Raw genomic sequence first — 20,246 nt, 5'->3', positions numbered from 1 at the left:
AAAAAAAAAAACCTGGAAAAGAGCCCAGTGTAGAAAGCAGGAATGGTGACGCTGACGGCGGGAACAATCTGGGTTTTGCTGGGATCAGTTCCCGCTGGGAATGACCTCAATGTTTTCATGTGCTACAAACCATTTTCCTGCCAAATTTATTTTTAAGTAATATTTGAACTTTAGGCTCCTCTCCCTTCTGAACTTCCCGACGGGATCTCTCCTTGGATGGGGAGAGGGGCTGGAGTGGCCTCATCCCAACATGGGGGGCTCCAGATTTCCCAGTGGATGCCAACGTTTGTAATTCCYTCGTTTAAATGGAATTTGTTCCCTCACATAATCCACTCAAGGGATCCCACACTCCAAACAGGATCATTTTTGGGGAGAAGATGTTGGGAGGATCAGGATCAGCAGAACAATAATCCAAGGCTGGACTCAGCTGGGACTGACTTTAAAGCCCACCTCATTCCAACCTTTTTGGAAAACAAGGAATTAATCATCCTGCTTCCACTGCAGGTGGGATTTCCATCTTTGTGAAGACACATCCCTGTATTTTTGGGATCTATTCTTTTATCCTCCCTCCATGCCCATCCCACGCCACTGCAATGATCCCAGGAAAGCTGGGAAGGGTCYGGAGGAGCCGCTCATCCCTTTGGAGAATCCCACCCTGCTTTTCCTTCCAGTCGTTGCCGCCCTGCCGGGGCAACACCCGGCGCTTCCCGAGCCTCTGGAATGTTTACAACCCTGCCTTTCCTTTYGCATTCCAGCCGCCTCCAGAGCCACCTCCTTCCCAGGATTTTGCACATCAGCGGGAAAAGCGATTCGGTGCAGCTGGGCTGGGACAGCGTTGAAAAACTGGGAGGAAAATCGGAAAACAGGGAACAATCCAGCTGGGTGTGTTGGAAACACGGATTGTGCCAGCGCTGAGTCATTCCCTCTGGCTGGGAATGACATTTGGGAATGGCAGCAAACCCCGATTGGCTCCGCGCAAGGTGGAGCTGGAGAAGCCGGAGCCAGSCGAGATCCCGCTTTAACCCCATCCTTGGTTTTTGCTGCTTGGGGGAATTTGAGAAGGATTGGAAGTTTGGATTGTGCCACAAATGGAGGAATTCCAGTAGGAGGGTGAGGGAAAACAGGCAGGAAATTTCGTGGGATGAGCAAACAGCTTCAAGAGGGAGAAAATCAATATTTAATAACAGAGTCTAGTGCTTCTCTGACTCTGCTCCAGGAAAAAAAAAAGAAAAAAAAAAAAAAAAAAAAAGTGGATGTTTGGATACACTTTCATTTATCCACATGTGGGATGTCCTAAACATTCCAAAGAGCAATGGAATTCCCCAAATCCTCCATCCCAGATCCCAGAGCCTTTTCCAGACCTACCCATTCCCATTCTTGGGATCATGAGACTGGATCTGAAAGTGCTTCCTTTGGGATTCTCCCCCAGGCACCACATGGGAATTTAAGGGATCATTTTGCATCTCCTGCTCCCTGTTTTAGGTGAAAATAGGGAAGTCTGTTCTCCATAGCTCCCATGGGCAAGGAAAACCTTTTTTCCATGGGGAATCCCAACTTATGAAAAAAAAAAAAAARGTCTCAAATRTCCTAAAAATGTTCCCTTCTTTTGGCCTTCCCACAAGGAACAGATGCCCAAATCCTGGGAAAAAAAACACTCAGGAATTCCCTGTCCTTTGGAAATTCTCCATTTCCTTTGTATTTTGTGGCAGACTTTTTCCCAATTTTCCTATCCTTATGTGATCCCTGCTTGGGGAGGTGGGTTGGAATTCCCTAAGAGCAGAAGGAGCTGCCCCATTCCCTAATGGCTCATCCTGGATGATCAGGATACAGCAGGAAATTTGGGAATAACAGGGAATTTCTCAGACATGCAGTGTTTCCTCCACTCTGGCTTCTCCAAGCTCCAAATCCTAGCGCAGCCCTTCYGGCTGGGTTGGACTGTTTGGAGAAACCCCGGAGTTTATTTGTGTGGCCACAGGGTGTGTGCACTTTCCAGGTGTCCTGGTGGCATTCCAACATTAATATCCCGAAATCTCCTGCTGGAATAAAAAGCAGGGAATTTGGGTCAGGGTTTTATGTTCRTCCTCTCCTTCACCTTCCCCCCTGCTGTTGCAGACCTCACCCAGAAATATTCCTTGGAGAATATCCCAGTGGGAGGAGGGATCCATCCACGTGGAAGCCTCTGACTTAATTCCCTTTTTTCCTAAATTCTCTCCATCTGGAGCAGAGGTTGTTTCCACCCCACATTCCTGCCCTGGACCACCCAGGACAGCACAGTCAGCAATTCCAAGGCTCTGAACACTTGGAAAAATGAAAGAATAATAAAAGAAAATCCCTTAGACGACATAAGAAGAGGGAAAAGATCTGTTGGGATGAGGATTTTCCYCAGGATGGTTGTCCTGTTGTCATTGGGATCTGAGGGGCTTTTCCTTCTTGACGGAAACAAATCCAAGCTCATAGGGAGCTCTATTTTGGCTTCCAGAGCCATGATTCCCACGTTTCCAGCTGCTATCCAGTCTAATATTCCAGCTTTGGTTCAGTCCTTCCACTTCCAGGAGGAAAGAGTTTAGGATGAGTGCTCTATTTACATCCCGAAGGAATTTCAAAGCATGGATCTGCTGGTGTCCAGTGGAGTTTCTCATCCCTGGAATCCCAGTGACCATTTCTAAATGGAAATGGAATTCCTGGAAACACAAAGTGGGCTGGAAAAAAAGGGCCAAAACCCCAGGGATCACATCCTGATTTGACCTCCAGCAGTATCCTTGGAGCAGCTAAAACCACCTGGAGCAGTTCCCTCCCACCTGGCAGGGACTCCACAGAGCTCCTGGAACTTTATCTGGACACAGCTTGGATTTTATCTGGAGAGAAACTGAATTCCTGGATTTGCTCCAGGTTGTTTTGAACATCCCTCCTCCTCCAGCTTTAGCCTGGAAGTTGCTCCAACGTTGGAAAAACGTGGACAAAAAAGCAGATAAAGGGAGAGAAGGATGGAAAATGCCAGCCTGGAATCTGGACTCTAAGGAACAAAGTCCCTCCTCCTAAGAAAAGGAGGAAAATACCTGGAAGGGACGGGATATTTGGGATGAAAACTGCTCCATCCTTTCCTCATTTCCATTTAGGTGGGCGTTCAGCCACTCCATGAAAAAAAAAAACCAAAAAAACCAAAACATGGAATGGTTTCAGTTGGAAGGGACCTTAATTCCTCATCTAATTCCATGGGCAGGGACCCTTCCCACTATCCAGGTGCTCCAGGCTCCATCCAAGCTGTCCTTGGACACTTCCAGGGATGGGGCAGCCACAGCTTCTCTGAGAATCTGTCCCAGGGCCTCCCCAGCCTCCCAGGGAAGGATTTATTCCCAGTATTCCATCTAAACCTCCCTGTCAGTTGGCAGCCATTCCCCTTTCTCTTGTCACTCCATCCCTTGGAAATATTCTCTCCCTATTTTTTCTTCACTGCTTCAGCTCCTGGAATGCCACAATGCCATCATCCTGAAACTTCTCCAGGCCGAGACATCCCAATTATCCCAATTTTTCCTCACAGCAGAGCTGCTCCATCCCTCTGATTATTCCAGTGCCTCCTCTGGATTTGCTCCAACAGCTCCACATCCTTCCCATGCTGGGAGCCAGAGCTGGATCCAAGATTCCAGGTGGGATCTCTCTGGAGCAGAGGAGCAGGGGTATGAAAAYCTAAACAAAGCCACGTCCTTTTCCAGGCACTTGGAATTCTGTTCCCATTAAAYCCCTGCCAATTCCTTCTCTACATTGCCCAAATTCCCAACATTTCATGCCATAAAAGCTCCCCCATTCCAAGTGCCTTCCCAAGCCTTCCCAACCCTCAGTTCTGTGTCCTCGGGAYGTCTCCAGAGGAAACTGAGTTCCTCCAATTCTTTTGCAGCACAGGTGTCCCCGGCTCCAGCTCCATTGTCTCTCATCCCAGTCCTGGGATTTGCCACTGCTGATGTCATAAATTCCATGCCCGTTTCCTTCTTTAATCTCGGAGCAACATTTTTTAACCAATTCCTGATTTTTTTTTTTAGTTGGTTTTAATTAATACTGTTGGATATTCCCTTCAGCAGGAATTCTGCTCTCCAGGAGATTGCTGGGATTGGGTTATTATGGAAAACAGGGAGGGTTATGGATGTGTTCAGCCAGGGGGAGTTGAGAAAGAAAATCCTTTTAGAGTTTGGAGCCATTTTCAATGGGAAGATCCAAGAAAAATTAAGGAGTGTGGAAGATTTTATAAAAATAAAAGAAGAACAATGCCCCAAAATATTCCCACATAAGCTTGCAACATGGAGATGTCTCTAAAAAGTGATGGTAGGGAGGTTTTCTATTGATGAAACTCTTGGATACAGGGATATTCAATTTTTTTTCTGAAAAAAAAAAAAATATCATAAAGTCACTGGAAAAAAGGTTTTGCTTTATTTTTGCAAATATTCCATGCATTTTCCATGTTCCTGAACAAGCTGTCCTTCCCTGGGACAGGATTCCTGACTAGATTTCCTATATGTCCTAATAAAGAGCATTCCCCCAATTCCTTAATTTTCCTGGAATTAGTTCAACTTTGCACTTATAAATTATATTTAAATATTTTGGGATTTTTCCCAGTTTGGGAATATCCAGAGGACCTGTAATAAGAAATGCCCTGTTTTTCTCCAGGAAAACTTGTTTGGATAAAAAAGTTGGTTTGGGTTGTGGAAAGAAGTTGTTGGTTGGAAAATTGTGGGATCAGCTGGGAAGATACCATCCATGTTTTTCCAGYAGTAGAGACCTGTCCTGGGCTGGCAGCAGGGAAGCTTTTGTGCTGAGCTCAATTATTCCAGTCAAAACCAATCCTCCCCATTTCTGAAATTCTGGATAAATCCAATCTGGAATGGTGTCAAGATGTTTTTTCTTCCCCCCAGTTTTTCCCAACTCCAGGAAGTTGTCCCAAAATGCTTCTGTTTCGGAGCATTGGCTGTGGATCCCTGAACCTTCACTCTGGGAGATTCCAGAAGATAACCCAGCAGCCAGGGCTTTCCCAGGAATGCTGTACATGAACAGGTCTGGGAATAATCYACTGTTTCTATTAGGATTTTTGGCAACTTTTTTATTTAGGAGGGAAGTGAATGAGGGGATTCCCGGTTTTGCTTCTTCCTTTGGATCAAAGCCATTCCCTGAGGAATTCCAAACATACCTAACCCCAAAAATCCTGGAATGGGCAGTGAAGCCGTGGCTGTGCCAAGCAGGAAAAGATTCCACAGACTTCCAGGGCAAGGGGTTAAATCCGGAATTTGCTGCTGCCACATGGAAGCTCCAGGGGCAGATCCTGGGAATACAGGAAGGGAACTGGGATCAGCCAAGTTGTTACCACGGAGCATCCCGGCATCAAGGCCTGGAACAACCTGCTCTCGTGGATTGTCCCTGCCCTGCTCATGGTTGAGCTTTTGCAGCCCAAACCTGGAATTCCATGAGGAATCYTCATCCATGGAATGCCAGGGCAGCACTGCCTGAGCTGTGCTCAGGATGGCATCCGAGCCCAGCTGAAGCTTGGCTCCATCCTGGTATTCCCAGGACCTTCCCACGACCCAGCTCCTATTTCAGGGCTCTTCCATCTATTTAAAGAAAGGGAAAAATGTGCTGGAATCATTGCGCGTGCGCTGGAGAGGCCGCGCCAAATATTCCCTCGTTTTTAGAGGCCGATATCCACGGATCCCACGGCTTTTTAGCCGGGATGTTTTCCTTCCCCTTTTAGCAACACGTGCTTGAAAACTGCCGGCCCCTATTAGGGCTTGGAAAACTCGGCTGCTGGCTGAAGGGAGTAAATCAAATTCTTGGAGGAAGAAAAAAAGAAAAGCAGGAACACTACAAAAAAAAAGCAGGAACGCGGCGTGTTTTCCCCACAACTTTGGGATGGGAGCGAGCAGCCGGGGGGGAAAGGGAAGCCAGGGAGCCCAACAAGCGGCCGGAGCCGCTCCATGCTACAGGAAGCCGTGGCCTCCGGTGATAAATAGGGAAGCCGGGAGCACAGGATGTGTTTGGGGAGAGCTCGGCGGAACACCGGGATGTGAGCGCCGTCCGTGACTCCTCCGTCCCTCTGTCCATTTGTCCGGCRGGATGGCCACGCTCCGGCCGCTGCTCCTGCTGCTGCTGCTGCGGGCGCGGGGATGCGGAGCGGAGRACGCGGAGGTGCTGTGCGCCGACAGCGCCTGCTACACCCTGCACCGGGATATGAGCAGCTGGAAAARCGCCCAGGAGCGCTGCCGGGATAACGGGGGCAACCTGGCCCCGGTGGGCAGYGCCGGCGAGGCCGCTCGGCTGCGGGAGCTGCTGGACGCTGCCCGCTGGTCCGAGCCGGCCTGGATCGGGCTCAGCCTGCCCAGGGGTCACTGCGTCCAGCCGCAGGAGCCGCTCCGAGGCTTCTCCTGGGTGGCCGGAGGGGAGCCGGGCGACTTCTCCGAGTGGGCATCCGAGCCGGCGGACACCTGCGTGAGCGCCCGCTGTGTCACCCTGCGGCCCCCCGGCCCCCACGGGCCCGGCGGCTGGGCCGACCGTCCGTGCCGCAGCCCGCTCCCGGCTTTCCTCTGCAAGTTCAGCTTCCAGGGAATGTGCGGGCTCCTGCCGCTGGCCGGGCCCGGCACGGTCACCTACTCCACGCCGTTCGGGGTGCGCAGCTCCCGCCTGGCCGCCGCTCCCTTCGGGACGCTGGCCGAGGTGGAGTGCGACGGCGGCGGGGGCTCGGCCTTCGCGCTGTGCAAGGGAGCGCTGGACGGGGGTGGCTTCGCCTGGCACCCGCCGGGCCCGCTGTGCCCTGTCACCTGCGGCCACCAGAACGGCGGCTGCCAGCAGCTCTGCCTGCACGGGCCCGGCGGGGCCCCGCGCTGCGCCTGCCACCCCGGCTTCGTGCTGGCYGCCGACATGGCCTCCTGCATTCCCRAGGATTCCTGCCATCCCAACCCCTGCCAGGGAACCTGCCGGACCCTRCCCGGCGGCTTCGAGTGCGGCTGCGAGCCCGGGTACAGCCTGGCACCGGACGGACGCGGRTGCTTGGATGTGGATGAATGCGAGTCCGGGCCGTGCCAGCACCGGTGCCGCAACATTCCCGGCGGCTTCCAGTGCCTCTGCCACCCTGGCTACCGCCCCGCGGGGCCCGATGGCCTCCACTGCCACGACGTGGACGAGTGTGCCGAGCCCCACGCGTGCCCTCAGCTCTGCATCAACATTCCCGGCTCCTTCCGCTGCGCCTGCCGGCCCGGCTTCCAGCGGCAGCCGGGAGGAGATTCCTGCCTGGATGTAGACGAGTGCCTGCGGGATCTGTGTCCCGGCGCCTGCCGCAACTTCCCCGGCGGCTACGAGTGCCTGTGCCCGCCTGGCTCCATGCGGGATGCGGGTGGGCACGGCTGCATCCCCGGAGGGGCGATCCCAAACAGCATCCCACAGAGCTCCAGCATCCCACAGAGCACCGGGATCGCACAGACCTCCAGCGTCCCGCAGACTTCCAGCATCCCACAGAGCACCGGGATCCCACAGAGCACCAGGATCCCACAGAGCACGGGTATCCCACAGACCTCTGGCCACCCACGCACCGCCGGTATCATCCCACGGACCACCAGCATCCCACGGACTCTGGGAATGCCCACCGTGGGATCGGGCGCCGGCTCGGACGAGCACAGCGCCGACGGCCCGCGGCTGCTGCTGTACTACATCGTGGGCAGCCTGGTGGCCATCCTGCTCCTGGTGGCGTTTGCCCTGGCCCTCGTGGCCTGCAGGAGAAGGGCGGCCCGGAGGGAGAAGCCGCCGGCCAAGAATGCGGCCGATAATTATTGCTGGGTGCCYGAGCAGCCCGAGAGCCGCGGGGAGYGCAGGTAGGAGGGGGTTAAAAGTCCAAATGAAAGGGTGGAGGGAATGCTGTGTGTCCAAAGGGAGCTCCTCTGGCTGTTCCAGTGGGATTCACAGTCCTGCCGCTCCAAGGGGTTAACGGGAGGGGGAGGGAACAGGGTGGAATTTGCCTCCTCAGCTCTGCAGAACCTCCAAAAGGCAAATTGGATTTATTGGATCGTGCTCCTAAAGGAAAACTGCTCATTTGGGGTTCTCAACCCCTCCTCACCCCTCCATCATGGCTGCATACCAGCTGGGATTTGCCTCGTTCTCCTGGAAAAGGGTTTGAAATTGGGATGTGAAAAAGTTTGAAATTCTCCTGGAAAAGGGTTTGGAATTGGGCCATGCATCAGCAGAGTGAGAACAGCCCCCTGCAGGCACAACCAGGGTGGGGTTTAAGGGTTTATTTTGGGGGTTTTATTAAAAATCTGTTGCTTAAACCCACGGAAAACTGCTCAGCACAGAGCCAAGGAATGGCATAAAGGTAGGAAAAGCTGTGTTTGGAATAACCACATCCTCATTTCCAGAGTATCCTGCCTAAATCTACTTTTAAACAGAGAAAACAATGCCCTCCTTCCCATCAGCCGCATGGGAGGCTGGCCTTTTCCTGTTGAATCTTTTTTTTGGGGGAAGGATCCTTCCTGGCTCCAGGCTGAGCATATTTTCCCTCTTTGCCTGTGTAAAGAACACGCTGGGATTGGAATATTAGATCATCATGGGTAAAACTTGTAACTCCCCAAAAACTCTCCAGGCCAAGTTGGTCCCCAGGTACTTCCCCAAATTTCTTGGGCCTCTTCCAGCTGTTGCCAGCAGGAATTCTCCCCAAAATCCTGAGGGGCACACCCAGCAGCACCTCCTCCTTGGTCTATCCATGCTCTGAAGGGTTGGAAAAGAATAGCCATGGGATTTGAAGCAGCTTCCCAAAGTTTCTGTCGGAATTATGGGTCCTTGGATCCGAATTGCTACAGAAATGGGAATGGAACACAAAGGAGTTTGCAGTGGGCAGGGACCTGCATCCTGTCATTCCATGTGTGGAGGAAAACCCTTTCCTGCTTTTTTCTTGTCTTCGGGGCTCCATTGTGAGCTGAAAACAGGAAAATGGAGCTGATAGGAATGTTTTCCATGTGCTGCCTGGGTTAGGAGAAAACGGGGAATGCAGCAGCAAGATTCTTGGAAATCCTGCTGAAAAGTTCCTCCCCAAGCCAGCAAAGCATTGGGAATACCTGGATTAATTAAACCACTGAATTATCCCATCCAATTATGCTGGTTTGGGATCTGTGGGAAAAGACAGCCTTGAGTTTTTTATGGGATATAATGCTGTAAAAAAGGGAAAAGGAAAGATAAGGGTGGAGTTAGACCTGGGAAAAAACTGAGATGTGTTGTTTATTCCCAAAAAAATTATAATCCCGATTTCTGTTACAACCTCTGTGTATTCCAGTGGGGAATGACGATGGATTAAGCCTAGGGAAGACTTGCATTCATGCCAAGGTTTAGTTTGGATTCTCCCTGGTGGAGTATTTCCTGCTGTAGCATCCTCCCTTCCGGTGCAATTCCACCTGGATCCAACCTCATGTCTCCCATTTTTCCTACCACAACCTTTTGATCCATGTCCTCCTTAGAAAGTTACCCAGGGACTGGTGAATCCCACAAACCAGTGCCTTGTCTTCCACAGGAGATGGGATATTCATCCTGCTCCTTGGAATTGTTTTTGTCATGGATGGGTGTTTTGTTTTCCCAGAGTGAAACTCTTGGATTCACAGGATAAAGTTATCCCAATGATGCTTTCTGGATGCAATTCCAAGAAAACCAGAACAAAAATGTGTTTGCTGTGGGTTTTAATAAAGATATTCCTAAAAATGGTTTGGTGCTCCTAATGCTTGTGTATTCCCTTGGTGGTGGGTGGTGATCCCAAATCCTTTCCTGGGGTTTGTCCCATGGTCTCAGCCTTTTCTCGGATCTGTGGTCCTAAGCAGGGGCCATTCCCTTCCATCCCTGCCAAGGCCATGGGGTGGAAGCACTGGGATGGGCTGGGTTGGATCCTAAACCACGAGGAAGGTCCTAAACCCTCAAACAGCATCTTAAACCCATGAGCAGGGTTCCAAACCCATGAGCAAGGTCCTAAATCCATAACAAAGATTCTAAACCCAGAGGCAAGGTCCTAAACCCATGAGGAAGATACTAAASCCATAAACAAGCACCTAAACCCACAAGCAGGGTCCCAGCCCATAAAAAAGGTCCCAACTCCATGAGCATGGTCCAAAATCCATGAGCAAGATCCTAATCCGATGACCAAGTTCCTAAAACTGGGAGGAAAGCCCCAAACCCACGAGGAAGGCCCTCAACCCACGGTTGGTCCTAAGACCATGACCAAGTTCCTGAAACCATGACCAAGTTCCTGAACCATGACCAAGTTCCTAATTCCACAACCAAGGTCCTTGATTCCATGACCAAGGACCCAATCCCATGACCAAGGTCCTAATTCCATGACCAAAGCCCTAATTCCATGACCAAGATTCCAAATCCATGAGCAATCCCTTTAATTTCAGCCCAGCTCTGTGTGAGGGCTTTTTTGGGGGGTCAGATAATAAGATCGTCCCCTTTCTGATCCTATTATCCCATGATATTTCATATTATCTTACATTCCACTGCTTTCTATTCCCTCATGGATAACTGCCAGCATTCCAGCAGAGGAACCTCATCCCAAAACCCCGCAAAGAAGCCAAAAATCCCCCCCTGTTGACACAAAATCCCGGATCCAGGGGTCAGGCTAAGCATTYCAAGTGCCCGCTCGGAGCAGGGTGACAGGGACAGCTGAGATGAGTCAGAGCCAAAGGGAACAGCCTCTTCTGCAGGGCAAGCATGATTAATGGGATTTTGGGGAAAGGAAAAGCAGCCTATCAGCAGGAAGGGCAGCGCTGGCACCCTGAGTCAGCCCTCGGAGCAGCGGGATAGAAAGGGGATTATTAAACCATGATTAATACCGTTCCTCCCACCCTGTCCCGATTATCTTTTAGGGACAAATGTGAGTGGGGCAAGGCCAACGGAGTGGGATCATTGTTTGGGAGGGCTCTGTTTTTTCCTGGAAATATYTCACAGCCTTGAAAAAGAATTTTTTTATCTGGTTTTGCAGTTGCTGAAAACAAAATAACAGCAGAATCAGAAATTTATTGGTTTTTTTTTCCCTTTTCACCACATTTCATTTTCCTTCTTTTCCTGTGGTTTGCCTTGGTGTTCCTTTTCTCTGGAAAACAGAAGAAATGAAAGGAGAAGTGGGAGAAGAATTGAAAATAATGAAATGAAAATTGTGGGAACAACAGGTGTTCCTAAAACCAGGAAAGGGCAGAGTTATCCTGCTCTCCAGGAGTTTCTTGGGAATGATCCTGCTTGGAGGAATTCTTTGTCCCAAGTTCCCCCACACTTTCTCCTTGAGGTTCATCCCTGCCACTGGAATTAAACCCCCTGGACATTTCTTTCCCAAACATGTGGCAGAGCTTCAAGGGGATGAATGAAGGTAATAACATTATGATTATTATTATGATTATTTTTATTATTATTGTTATTATTATTATTATTATTATTTYCYCCAACTTCCCTTTTCCATGCAGCCTCACGGAATTTACAGGAAGCACTCGGGGTTGAAAGAGGACAAAACAAACCCCAAGAGTTTAAGAAATGACAAAGTTTAGTGAAGTTCAATGAAGTTCAATAAAGTCCAATAAAGTTTAATAAAGAAACTTCCTTGCCATGATCCGAGGAAATTGGGATTTGCTGCTCWTCCCAAAGGCTGATTGCAGTGACTGAGGCTGTTCGAATTCCATTTAAAAAAGGGCCCAAATCCCCTTTCTGTGGAGTGGAGAAGCTTGGGATGTTTGGGTTGCATTTTCAGGTTGCTCCTGGCTCTTTTCTGGCAGCACAGGAGGATCCCCCAAGGATAAACTCATGGAATAGAACATCCATTCACAAGTGTCCGTGGGGAAAAGGGTCATAATAGTGCTTAATAATAATAATAAATTTAAATTTAAAATAATTAAACAATATAAATTATATACAGTTATAGATAAGATATATAATTATATGTTAATTTGTTATTATTGTTTTAATGATTTATTAAGGGAATTTTTCCTAATCCAGCCTAAACGGTTTCCTTTCACCCTCTTCCTTATTCCCTGGGAGCAGATCCTRATTCCACCTGGCTCCACCCTCCTGGCAGGGATTGTGGAGAGGGAAAAGRTCCCCCCGGAGTCCCCTCTTCCCCAAACTGAGCCCCTTTCCCGGCTCCCTCCTGGTGTTGCAGACCCTTCCCAGTTCCATTCCCATCTCTGGACACTCTCCAGCCTCTCTTCTTTCCATGCTGGATGCAGAGCTGGACACAGGATTTGAGCTGTGACCTCCCTCCCCCGTGTCAGCACGGGGTTACGGGCACTGCCCCGGTCCTGCTGCCGCACCGTGGCGGCAACTGGGTGACATCCCAGTGTGGTGGTGATCCCAGCGGGGTCACAATTCTCACCGTCGCTGCTCGCACCCCGAGGCTCCCTCCTGTGAAATCCCGCTGCGGTTTCCCCCTTTGCCCAAGGATCACCCCGTTATTCCCGGCTCCCGGGCGGGATGCCCTGGCTGCTCCGGCCCCCCCGCGCTGCCGGGCGGGCCCCGCCGGGGCGGAGCCGCCGGGAGGATGCGGGAGGGGACCCGGGGGCGGGGGGAGCGCCTGGCCGGGATTCACCGCCGCAATCACCGCCGGCCCCCGAGGCGCTTCCTTCCCCCGCCGGGGCCGCTATAAAGGGGGCGGCCGTGAGGAGCGGCCCATGCACAGCTCGGCGGCGCCGCCGGCCGCCCCCTCCGCGGGCCATGCGGCCGCTGCTGCCGCTGCTGCTGCTCGCGACGGTGGCGCTGGGACAGCCGGGGGAGCCGTCGCTGTCCCCCGCGGGCGCGCAGTGCGTGGAGCATGAGTGTTTCGCCGTGTTCTGGGGCTCCCGGCCCTTTTCTGCCGCCAGCGATGTGTGCGAGCGGGGCGGGGGGCACCTCATGACCGTGCGCTCCACCGTGGCCGAGGAGGCGATCGCGCTGCTGCTGCAGAACCGCGAGGGGCGGCTCTGGCTCGGGCTGTCGCTGTCGCCCTCCTTGTCCTGCACCGAGCCCTCCCGGCGGCTCCGCGGATTCCGCTGGGTCACCGGCGACCGCGGCACCGATTACACCAACTGGGCGCCGTCGGGGCGGCGCTGCGGCGAGCGCTGCGTGACCGTGTCCCGGGAGCTGCGCTGGGAGGTGCGGCGCTGCGAAGAGGCGGCCGACGGCTTCCTCTGCCAGTACAGCTACGGCGACAGCTGTCCCCGCCTGGCCGCCCCGCACGGGGTCTCCGTCACCTACGCCACCCCTTTCGGCGCYCGCGGAACGGAGTTCCTGGCGCTGCCTCCGCGCAGCGTGGTTTTCGTCCCTGATTTAGGGCTGGAGCTGCGCTGCGACGAGGACGGGGACGGAGCGGGGTCGCGCTGGGGCCGCGACACTCCGGGAGCGTGGACGTGCGAGCTGGCCGGCGGCGGCTGCGCGGGGACGTGCGGAGAGGACGGCGGGCGGCCGCGCTGCTCCTGCCCCGAGGGCTCGGTGCTGGGCGCGGACGGGCGCGGGTGCCGCTCGCCCTGCGCGGGGGCGCCGTGCCAGCACCACTGCGTGGTGGCCGGCGGCTCCTTCGTGTGCATGTGCTCCGAAGGGTACCGGCTGGCGGCCGACGGCAGCAGCTGCGAGGACATCGACGACTGCGCCGCCGAGCCCGGGCCGTGCGAGCAGGAGTGCGTCAACACCAAGGGCGGCTTCGAGTGCCGCTGTCACAGCGGCTACACGATGGTGGACGGGCACTGCGAGCGGCTGTCGCCCTGCTTCGAGGCGCCGTGCGAGCAGCGCTGCGAGGAGCTGCCCTCCGGCTACCGCTGCGCCTGCCACCCCGGCTACGCCGTGCACCCGCTGGATGTCACCCGCTGCGTCCTGTACTGCAACGCCACCGAGTGCCCGGCYGTGTGCGACGACGGAGGGGCCTGCGAGTGTCCCGAGGGCTTCGTGCTGGACGACGAGGAGCTGTGCGTGGACATGGATGAATGCGACAGCGGTCACTGCGAGTTCAACTGCACCAACACCCCGGGCGGCTACCAGTGCCACTGTCCCCCCGGCTACCAGGTCCTGAACAACGAGTGCGCCCTGGAGGGAGATGGCGAGGAAACGTTCTCGGGGGATATGGAAACCGTCCCGCACACGCCCGTCCCCAGCCGACCCCCCCCGAAAGCGGAGCGGCTGCACCCCGGGGTGCTGGTGGGCATCGCCGCGGGTGCCCTCCTGAGCCTTTTGGCCCTGCTGGCTCTGGGATTGCACCTGGCCAGGAAGCGCTGCCGTTCCCACGGCTCCATGGATTACAAGTACAGCGGCCCCCAGGAGAAGGAGCTCGGACTTCAGCCGGTCCCCTCCGGACAGAAACCGTAGGGACAGCAGGCAGGACGGACAGTGGGAGGCGGAACTGGGTGACGTTTACTCCCCCCCCCCCCCCCCAGCTCCCCAGTTGGAATTTTTAATGATAATTAGAAAAAAAACTGTGAGCACCCCACTTTCCAAAGTATTCCCTTCTTCCCAGCCGGCTCTTGGAATGCTGGTGCCGGGGAAATGGGAAAGAAGAACACAGAGACGCTGCTCCATTCCTGCCTCCTTGGCGTTCAGCTTTCCTTTTCCAGAGCCGGTGGTCGGGAAAACCGCAAGGAAAAACCCAGGAGGGGCGGCTCCATGTGGAAATGACTCTAAATCTGTGGGATGAGGGCACGGTGTGACCAAGGCRGGGACTGTGGAAGGACTCTAGGATCCCAATCCTTCTCCTGGGAATTGTGTGCCGAGCTGRAGAGGATGGTTTTCCTGAGCTGGGAGTCTCCTGCTTTTCTTTGGGATGGGGTTGGTTTGTTTTGGGCTGAGGGGTGATGGAAGAAGGAGCCTCCCTGTTGTGGGAGGCACTTGTCACCTTAAGTCCCTGGTGACAGCAGGGACCCGGCTCAGTGTCACCGAGGAGGGGCTAAAATCCCTGATTCCTGTTCCCTGTCACTATTTTTTGCGCGATGTGGAGGTGAAATAGGGACACCAAGGCTGCCGGGGTGAGTTGTGTAGGAAAAGTTTGTGGTGCTGCGGAGCCACATCCAATTCCTTCCCTGATTTTCCACTGTTGTTGCCTCAAATTGTTGCTTTGGGGCTATTTTTATGACCCCTCCTGCCCACAGAGATTTCCCCTGTTTTCCCTCATCCAGGGCTGACTCTATCCCAAGGCAAAACATTCCCACGGGGCAGGATCCAGCGCGCTGCTCATTCCCAGCCACGGATTGAGGGGAATTCTGGAAAATGATCTGCTTCTCTAGTTCCATCATTCCCTGGGGAGCCAAGGGGGGGGTCTTGCTCCGACGGCTGTTGAGGCGAGAATGTCGGAGCCGGCGCTGACAGCTTTATGCCAGTGAAATATTATCCTGGAGCAGTGGAAGTTTTGGAAGCCTGGGATCAGAGCCGGGGGATTCTGTTCCCCACATCCGTCCTTCCCACACGATAAAATTCCTAGCATGCAGCATCCCTCCTGGAATGCTAAAGCTCCGCTGCAAATTCCCAGGAAAATCAAAATAGAGGCGTTGTAGGAGCTGTAGTTTTCCTAAGAGGTCATTATCCYGAAAGTCAGATAACTGAGGGTCGTGTCCATGCATCCCTCGGGATGGATTAAAATGAAACCACATGGAACGATGGCTGTAAATCTATGGATGTGTCAGGTTTATTTTAGGACAATTTGGCTGCAGTGGGAAGGATGGAGCTGTTTTGATTCTTCATAATTCTCCATGATTATCCAGAAATAGATATCAAAACATAAAGGTGTCACTTGGGAAAACATCCAAGGAAAAGGAAGGGGAAGGAAGGAGAAGAATTGAGAGTGGAAAGACCCTGATAAAAGGCATCATCCCGCCTGCAGGAYCTGCTTCCCATGGATCTTTCCTTTATCCCAAAGTTTGTTTTTCCTGGTCACCCTCGAGTGTCCCGTGGGAAGATTTTGCCACCACACCCCCAAAAACTCCTTCTCTCCCTCTTATCTCGAAGTCCCACTGCGGAGTTTTATCTTATCAAAAATTCATTCCGTGGCCTTATGGTGCTGGAGTCCTGAATTTCCGGCACTCCCTGTTTTATCCCCCCTCCTCGGCACATTTGTAAATTCTTATTTATTTATTGGACTTTTWCCCTGCGTGATGGAATTGTCAGTTTGAGATCCTGTGTGGACACCAATAAAGCTTTGCCAGTCTGGTTTAAAGGAGCTGCTCAGGGAATTTTCTTTCTCCCCTCCCCAAAAATTTCCTCCAGAAACCCAGGAAATTCAGGACACCACTGAGATGAAAACRCTCCCCGCTGGTCACTTCTCCAGTGGGATTAAAAGGGAAGGAATGAGCCATAAATAATGGACAACGCGGATAACATTCCAAGCACAAAGTTAACCCCCAAATAAACTGGAAGTGGCTCATTCCATGGGACTTCAGTACTGTTCCTCACCCCGGGGTATCAAGTTCACCAAAATTTGGTTCTCCTGGCTTTTCTTGTGGAAATTCCGTCCTGGGTGTGCTTAAATTCTGGGAATTTTTGGTGGTTTTTTTTTTTTGGGGGGGGGGGGAAGGTGTGTATGATGGGATCTGCTGAGGATGCAGCAGAGCTGATGGGCTTTGGGATTTTTCCCTGTCTCTCCCCGTCTCTTGGGAAGAAACGGGAATTTATTATTTATTAATCAGGAGGACCACGCGTTCCATAACACTGTCGCTCCCCATCCCCGAYGAAGGCTCCCGGGCGCCGGGATAACGGCAATAACCACTCAGYCCATGGAACTCACTCCATCCCAGGCCAGTCTTATGGCTTTTTATTTCGGAGAGCGGCCGTGCCGGGCCCTCTCCATCCGGGATCCCCTTTCACCCCTTTCAGAACTTCGGGATCCCCTAGAAGGGGGTGGTTTTGGGGAGGAGGGCCCCGGGGGCGCAGCAGGGCTGTGGCCGCAGCGGGTCCTGCGGGCAGGGCAGGGGCGGGCACACGCAKCCCTTGCCGTCGCCGCGGGGCGCAGCGCAGTAATCCAGGGGCTCCTCCTCGTCCTCGTCGTCGCTGCCGTCGCCGTCGCCGGCGCGGCAGCAGCACAGGCCGGAGTGGCGGCAGCGGCGCAGCACGCCGTGGAARGAGTGGCGGAAATTCTCGGAGAGCAATCCGTAGAGGATGGGGTTGGCGCAGCTGTTGGAGTAGCTGAGCAGCAGCGAGGCGTTGTGCGCGCTGGCGTCCAGCCGGCCGGGCAGCAGCAGGCTCAGCAGCTGCACCACGTAGAAGGGCAGCCAGCACACCACGAACGCGGCCACCACGGTGACCACCAGCCGCGTCAGCTTGCCCTCGGAGCGCCGCCGCTGCCGCCAGCCCACGCCCCGCGCCACCGCCCGCATCTTGGCCGCCAGCAGCAGGTAGCACAGCGCCATGGCCGCCACGGGCAGCAGGAAGCCCAGCACGCTGCTGTACGCCACGAAGGCGGCCGCCCACGCCGGGCTGGGCCACAGCAGGTCGCAGGCCACCGCCCGGCCGTCGCGGGTGACCGCCGTGCCGGCGAACACCGGGATGGGCGAGGCCGCCAGCAGGGCCAGCAGCCACACGGCGCCGTTGACCAGCTTGGCCACTCGCGGGCGGCGGTAGGAGGCGGCGCGCAGCGGGTGCACCACGGCGATGTAGCGGTCCAGGCTGAGCACGGCCAGGCAGAAGACGCTGCCGAACATGTTGAGGCCGTCCACGCCCAGCACGGTCCGGCAGAGCGCCCGGCCGAAGGGCCAGCGCCGCAGCGCCGCCGCCGTGGCCGCGAAGGGCACGCTGAGCATCAGCAGCTCGTCGGCGATGGCCAGGTTGAGCAGGTAGATGTTGGTGGCCGTCCTCATCTTGGCGTAGCGCAGGATGACGAAGATGACGAGCGCGTTGCCCAGCAGCCCCAGCAGGCACACCAGCCCGTAGGTGAACTGCAGAGCCACCATGCCCGCGATCTCCGCCGCGTTGCCGCCGCGCTCCGGGGCCGCCGGGGACCGGCCCGCCTCGCTGCTGTTGGCGGGCGGCTCGGAGCTGGCCCAGCTGGAGACGCTCCAGAGGGGGACTCCGCTCGCCAGGAGCTGCTCGGCCTCCGTGCTCATGGCGGGAGGTGATCCATGGACGGGAGGGCGCCGGGAATGGRAGCGGCCTGCGGGCAGGGCACAGGGGTGAGAGAACGGCGTGAGAGCTGYGACGCTTGGGAATCCCGGTCCCCGCATTGCCCTTGGATCGGGAACCTCCATCCGCCACCCCCCGACTCCCTCAGTCAACTCCTTCCCTGCCTGGACACCTCCACGTCATTCCCGAGGGCAGCAGCATCCYACTTTTTTTGGATCTCACGGGCTGTGGGATGGGCATTAGCCCTGCGTGGGGCTCTTCAAACCAGGTGGGATGGCCTGGGAATCAATCCAAATTTGACCTGAGAATCAATCCCCATTTATCTTGGGATTTAATCCCAAMCTGGCCTGCGAATCAATCCCAACAGGCCCCGGGAATCAATCCCAACACGGCCTGGGAATCAACGCCATGCACCTTAAGGAGGGTTAATCCCAGGATTTGATTCACTCCGATAAGGAGAAACCGAGCCGGGAATATTTTACCTCTCAGTATTCCAGGGATTGAAGGAGCCTCACGCCCTCCTCCCAGGGAGAAGCAGCCGATCCTGTGGGAAGATGCTCCGGTGGGATCCGTCACCAACGGAAAGTCCTGGTTGACCTGGATCAGATGACCGGGAAGATCCGGACCTTTTAAAGTGAAAGACAGAGCAGGGATGTACGCGCGGGATCTTCTCCCTCTCCCGCATCCCTACACCGTAGGCATCATCTTTCCATGAAAAAAGAAACGCGGCGCAACTTTCTGCTCCAGGATTTCCGCTGGAAAACACCGCAGTGCTCTCCGCCCTCCTCCCGCCGGGCTGCGCTGTCCTGCGGCTCCCGTCTGGAGCATTCCCGCTCCAGCGGCTCCTTCCCGGCGCTGCGGAGGGCGGGATCCGCAGCCCAATTCCCCCCTCCGACCCCCCCGCATCCCGAATCCCGCATCCCGAATCCCGCACCCCGCCCTCGCATCCCCCCGCGGCTCGGGGGCTAGGCAGGAGATGGAAGAGGAATGGTTGCCTCGGCAACGCATCCCTCATTCCTGCCGCGCATTCCCGCCTTCCCTGCGCTCATTCCCAGCGCTGCAGGGCCCCCGGCTCCTTCCCGCTGCATCCCCATCCCTGCGGCACCTCATCCTGGGATTCTGGGCATGGAGAGGTGAGGGCCAGTCCAGCCTAGCCCCACATCCAAATCCACTGGGAATTTCAACCGAAATCGGAGTCTCTGCTGGAGTTGGGGGTGCAAGGARTAAAAATGGGAGGAAATTCCATCTGGTTTTGGATGAGAGGGGTCCAGGGAATCTTTGTGCTAAGAAATCCCTGACAGCAGCTCAGCCCAGGTCATGGAATCATAGAATCATAGAATTATGGAATCAAAGAGTAATGGAATCATGGAATCATGGAATCATTGATGTTGGAAAAGCCCTCTAAGATTATGGAATCYAGTGTTATTCCAGCATTCCCAAGGCCACCCCTGATCCATATCCCCAAGTGCCGCACCCACATGGTTTTAAAACCCTCCTGGAACAGGGATTCCACCTTTGCCCTGGGAGAGAAATTTTCCCTATATCCAACCTAAATCTCCCCTAAGACCATTCTCTCTTATCCTGTCTTTTATTCCCTGGGAGCAGAACCCAATCCCTACCTTATTCCTGTCAGGGAGTTGTAGGGAATGGGATCCCCCCTGATCCTCCTTTTTTTCCCCCCAACATTCCCARCTCCTTCAGCTGCTCCTCATCTGATTTATCCCAACCTGGGCCAGGAAATGATGGAGCAAACTTGTCTCAGTCATCCTAAAATCACAGCATTGGGAAATTTTGTGGGAATTTGGAGCTGGGTGGATAAGTCCATCTGGGACCTGATTGCTGGGATRGGAATAGGAATAAACATCCACATGATATCCCTGGGAATGGGCTTGGAAATCCTGGGAAAACAGGTGGAATTTTTCCTCGCTGCGTAAATCTGTGACCATGGTTAATGGTGCAGCTGGCACAGATCCCGCTGGGAATATCTGTGATCCAGGGAATGCTGGCACCCCATCTCCGCCCCCACCTCCCCAATTCCATGGGGTGTTCCAGTGGGATAAAGGACACTGGGATCCCGTTGTGCTGACACRGAAATTCCCGGATGCCAGCTCAGGAGCTCCGGGCGTTCCCCGGAGACCGGAAAACATGGAATTAAACAATGGAAGCAGCCGCAGATTCYATGGGCCCCCTCC

The 20,246-nt window shown here is 54.5% G+C and overlaps 3 protein-coding genes across 4 annotated transcripts; 2 read left to right on the top strand and 1 right to left on the bottom strand.

Moving 5' to 3' along the window:
* The first annotated feature begins 5,697 nt into the window (after positions 1-5,697).
* On the top strand, positions 5,698-9,721 carry CD93 (CD93 molecule). Its single transcript, XM_057381878.1, has one exon. The coding sequence runs from the start codon at positions 6,094-6,096 to the stop codon at positions 7,843-7,845; it is 1,752 nt and encodes a 583-aa protein (XP_057237861.1). The 5' UTR covers positions 5,698-6,093; the 3' UTR covers positions 7,846-9,721.
* Positions 9,722-12,654: 2,933 nt separating this feature from the next.
* On the top strand, positions 12,655-16,422 carry THBD (thrombomodulin). The gene has a single exon (XM_057381752.1). The coding sequence runs from the start codon at positions 12,700-12,702 to the stop codon at positions 14,317-14,319; it is 1,620 nt and encodes a 539-aa protein (XP_057237735.1). The 5' UTR covers positions 12,655-12,699; the 3' UTR covers positions 14,320-16,422.
* Positions 16,423-16,655: 233 nt separating this feature from the next.
* SSTR4 (somatostatin receptor 4) lies at positions 16,656-18,085 on the bottom strand. 2 transcript variants are annotated; one of them, XM_057381516.1, is made up of 2 exons: positions 18,019-18,083; positions 16,656-17,988 (listed from the first exon to the last, which is right to left on the bottom strand). In XM_057381516.1, exons 1-2 carry the CDS (start codon positions 18,036-18,038, stop codon positions 16,827-16,829), a joined length of 1,182 nt encoding a protein of 393 aa, XP_057237499.1. In that variant the 5' UTR covers positions 18,039-18,083; the 3' UTR covers positions 16,656-16,826. The 2 variants fall into 2 exon arrangements, with proteins under 2 accessions (XP_057237499.1, XP_057237490.1); XM_057381507.1 differs by having other exon boundaries at positions 16,656-18,085.
* Between the last annotated feature and the right edge of the window lie 2,161 nt (positions 18,086-20,246).

Source organism: Malurus melanocephalus, unplaced genomic scaffold (genome assembly GCF_030028575.1).
Source record: "Malurus melanocephalus ecotype Western Australia unplaced genomic scaffold, MMel_1.1 scaffold_13, whole genome shotgun sequence".
Classification (NCBI taxonomy): Eukaryota; Metazoa; Chordata; class Aves; order Passeriformes; family Maluridae; genus Malurus; species Malurus melanocephalus.
The sequence above is the reverse complement of the archived record's forward strand: the minus strand, read 5'-3'. Positions and strand labels throughout refer to the sequence as shown.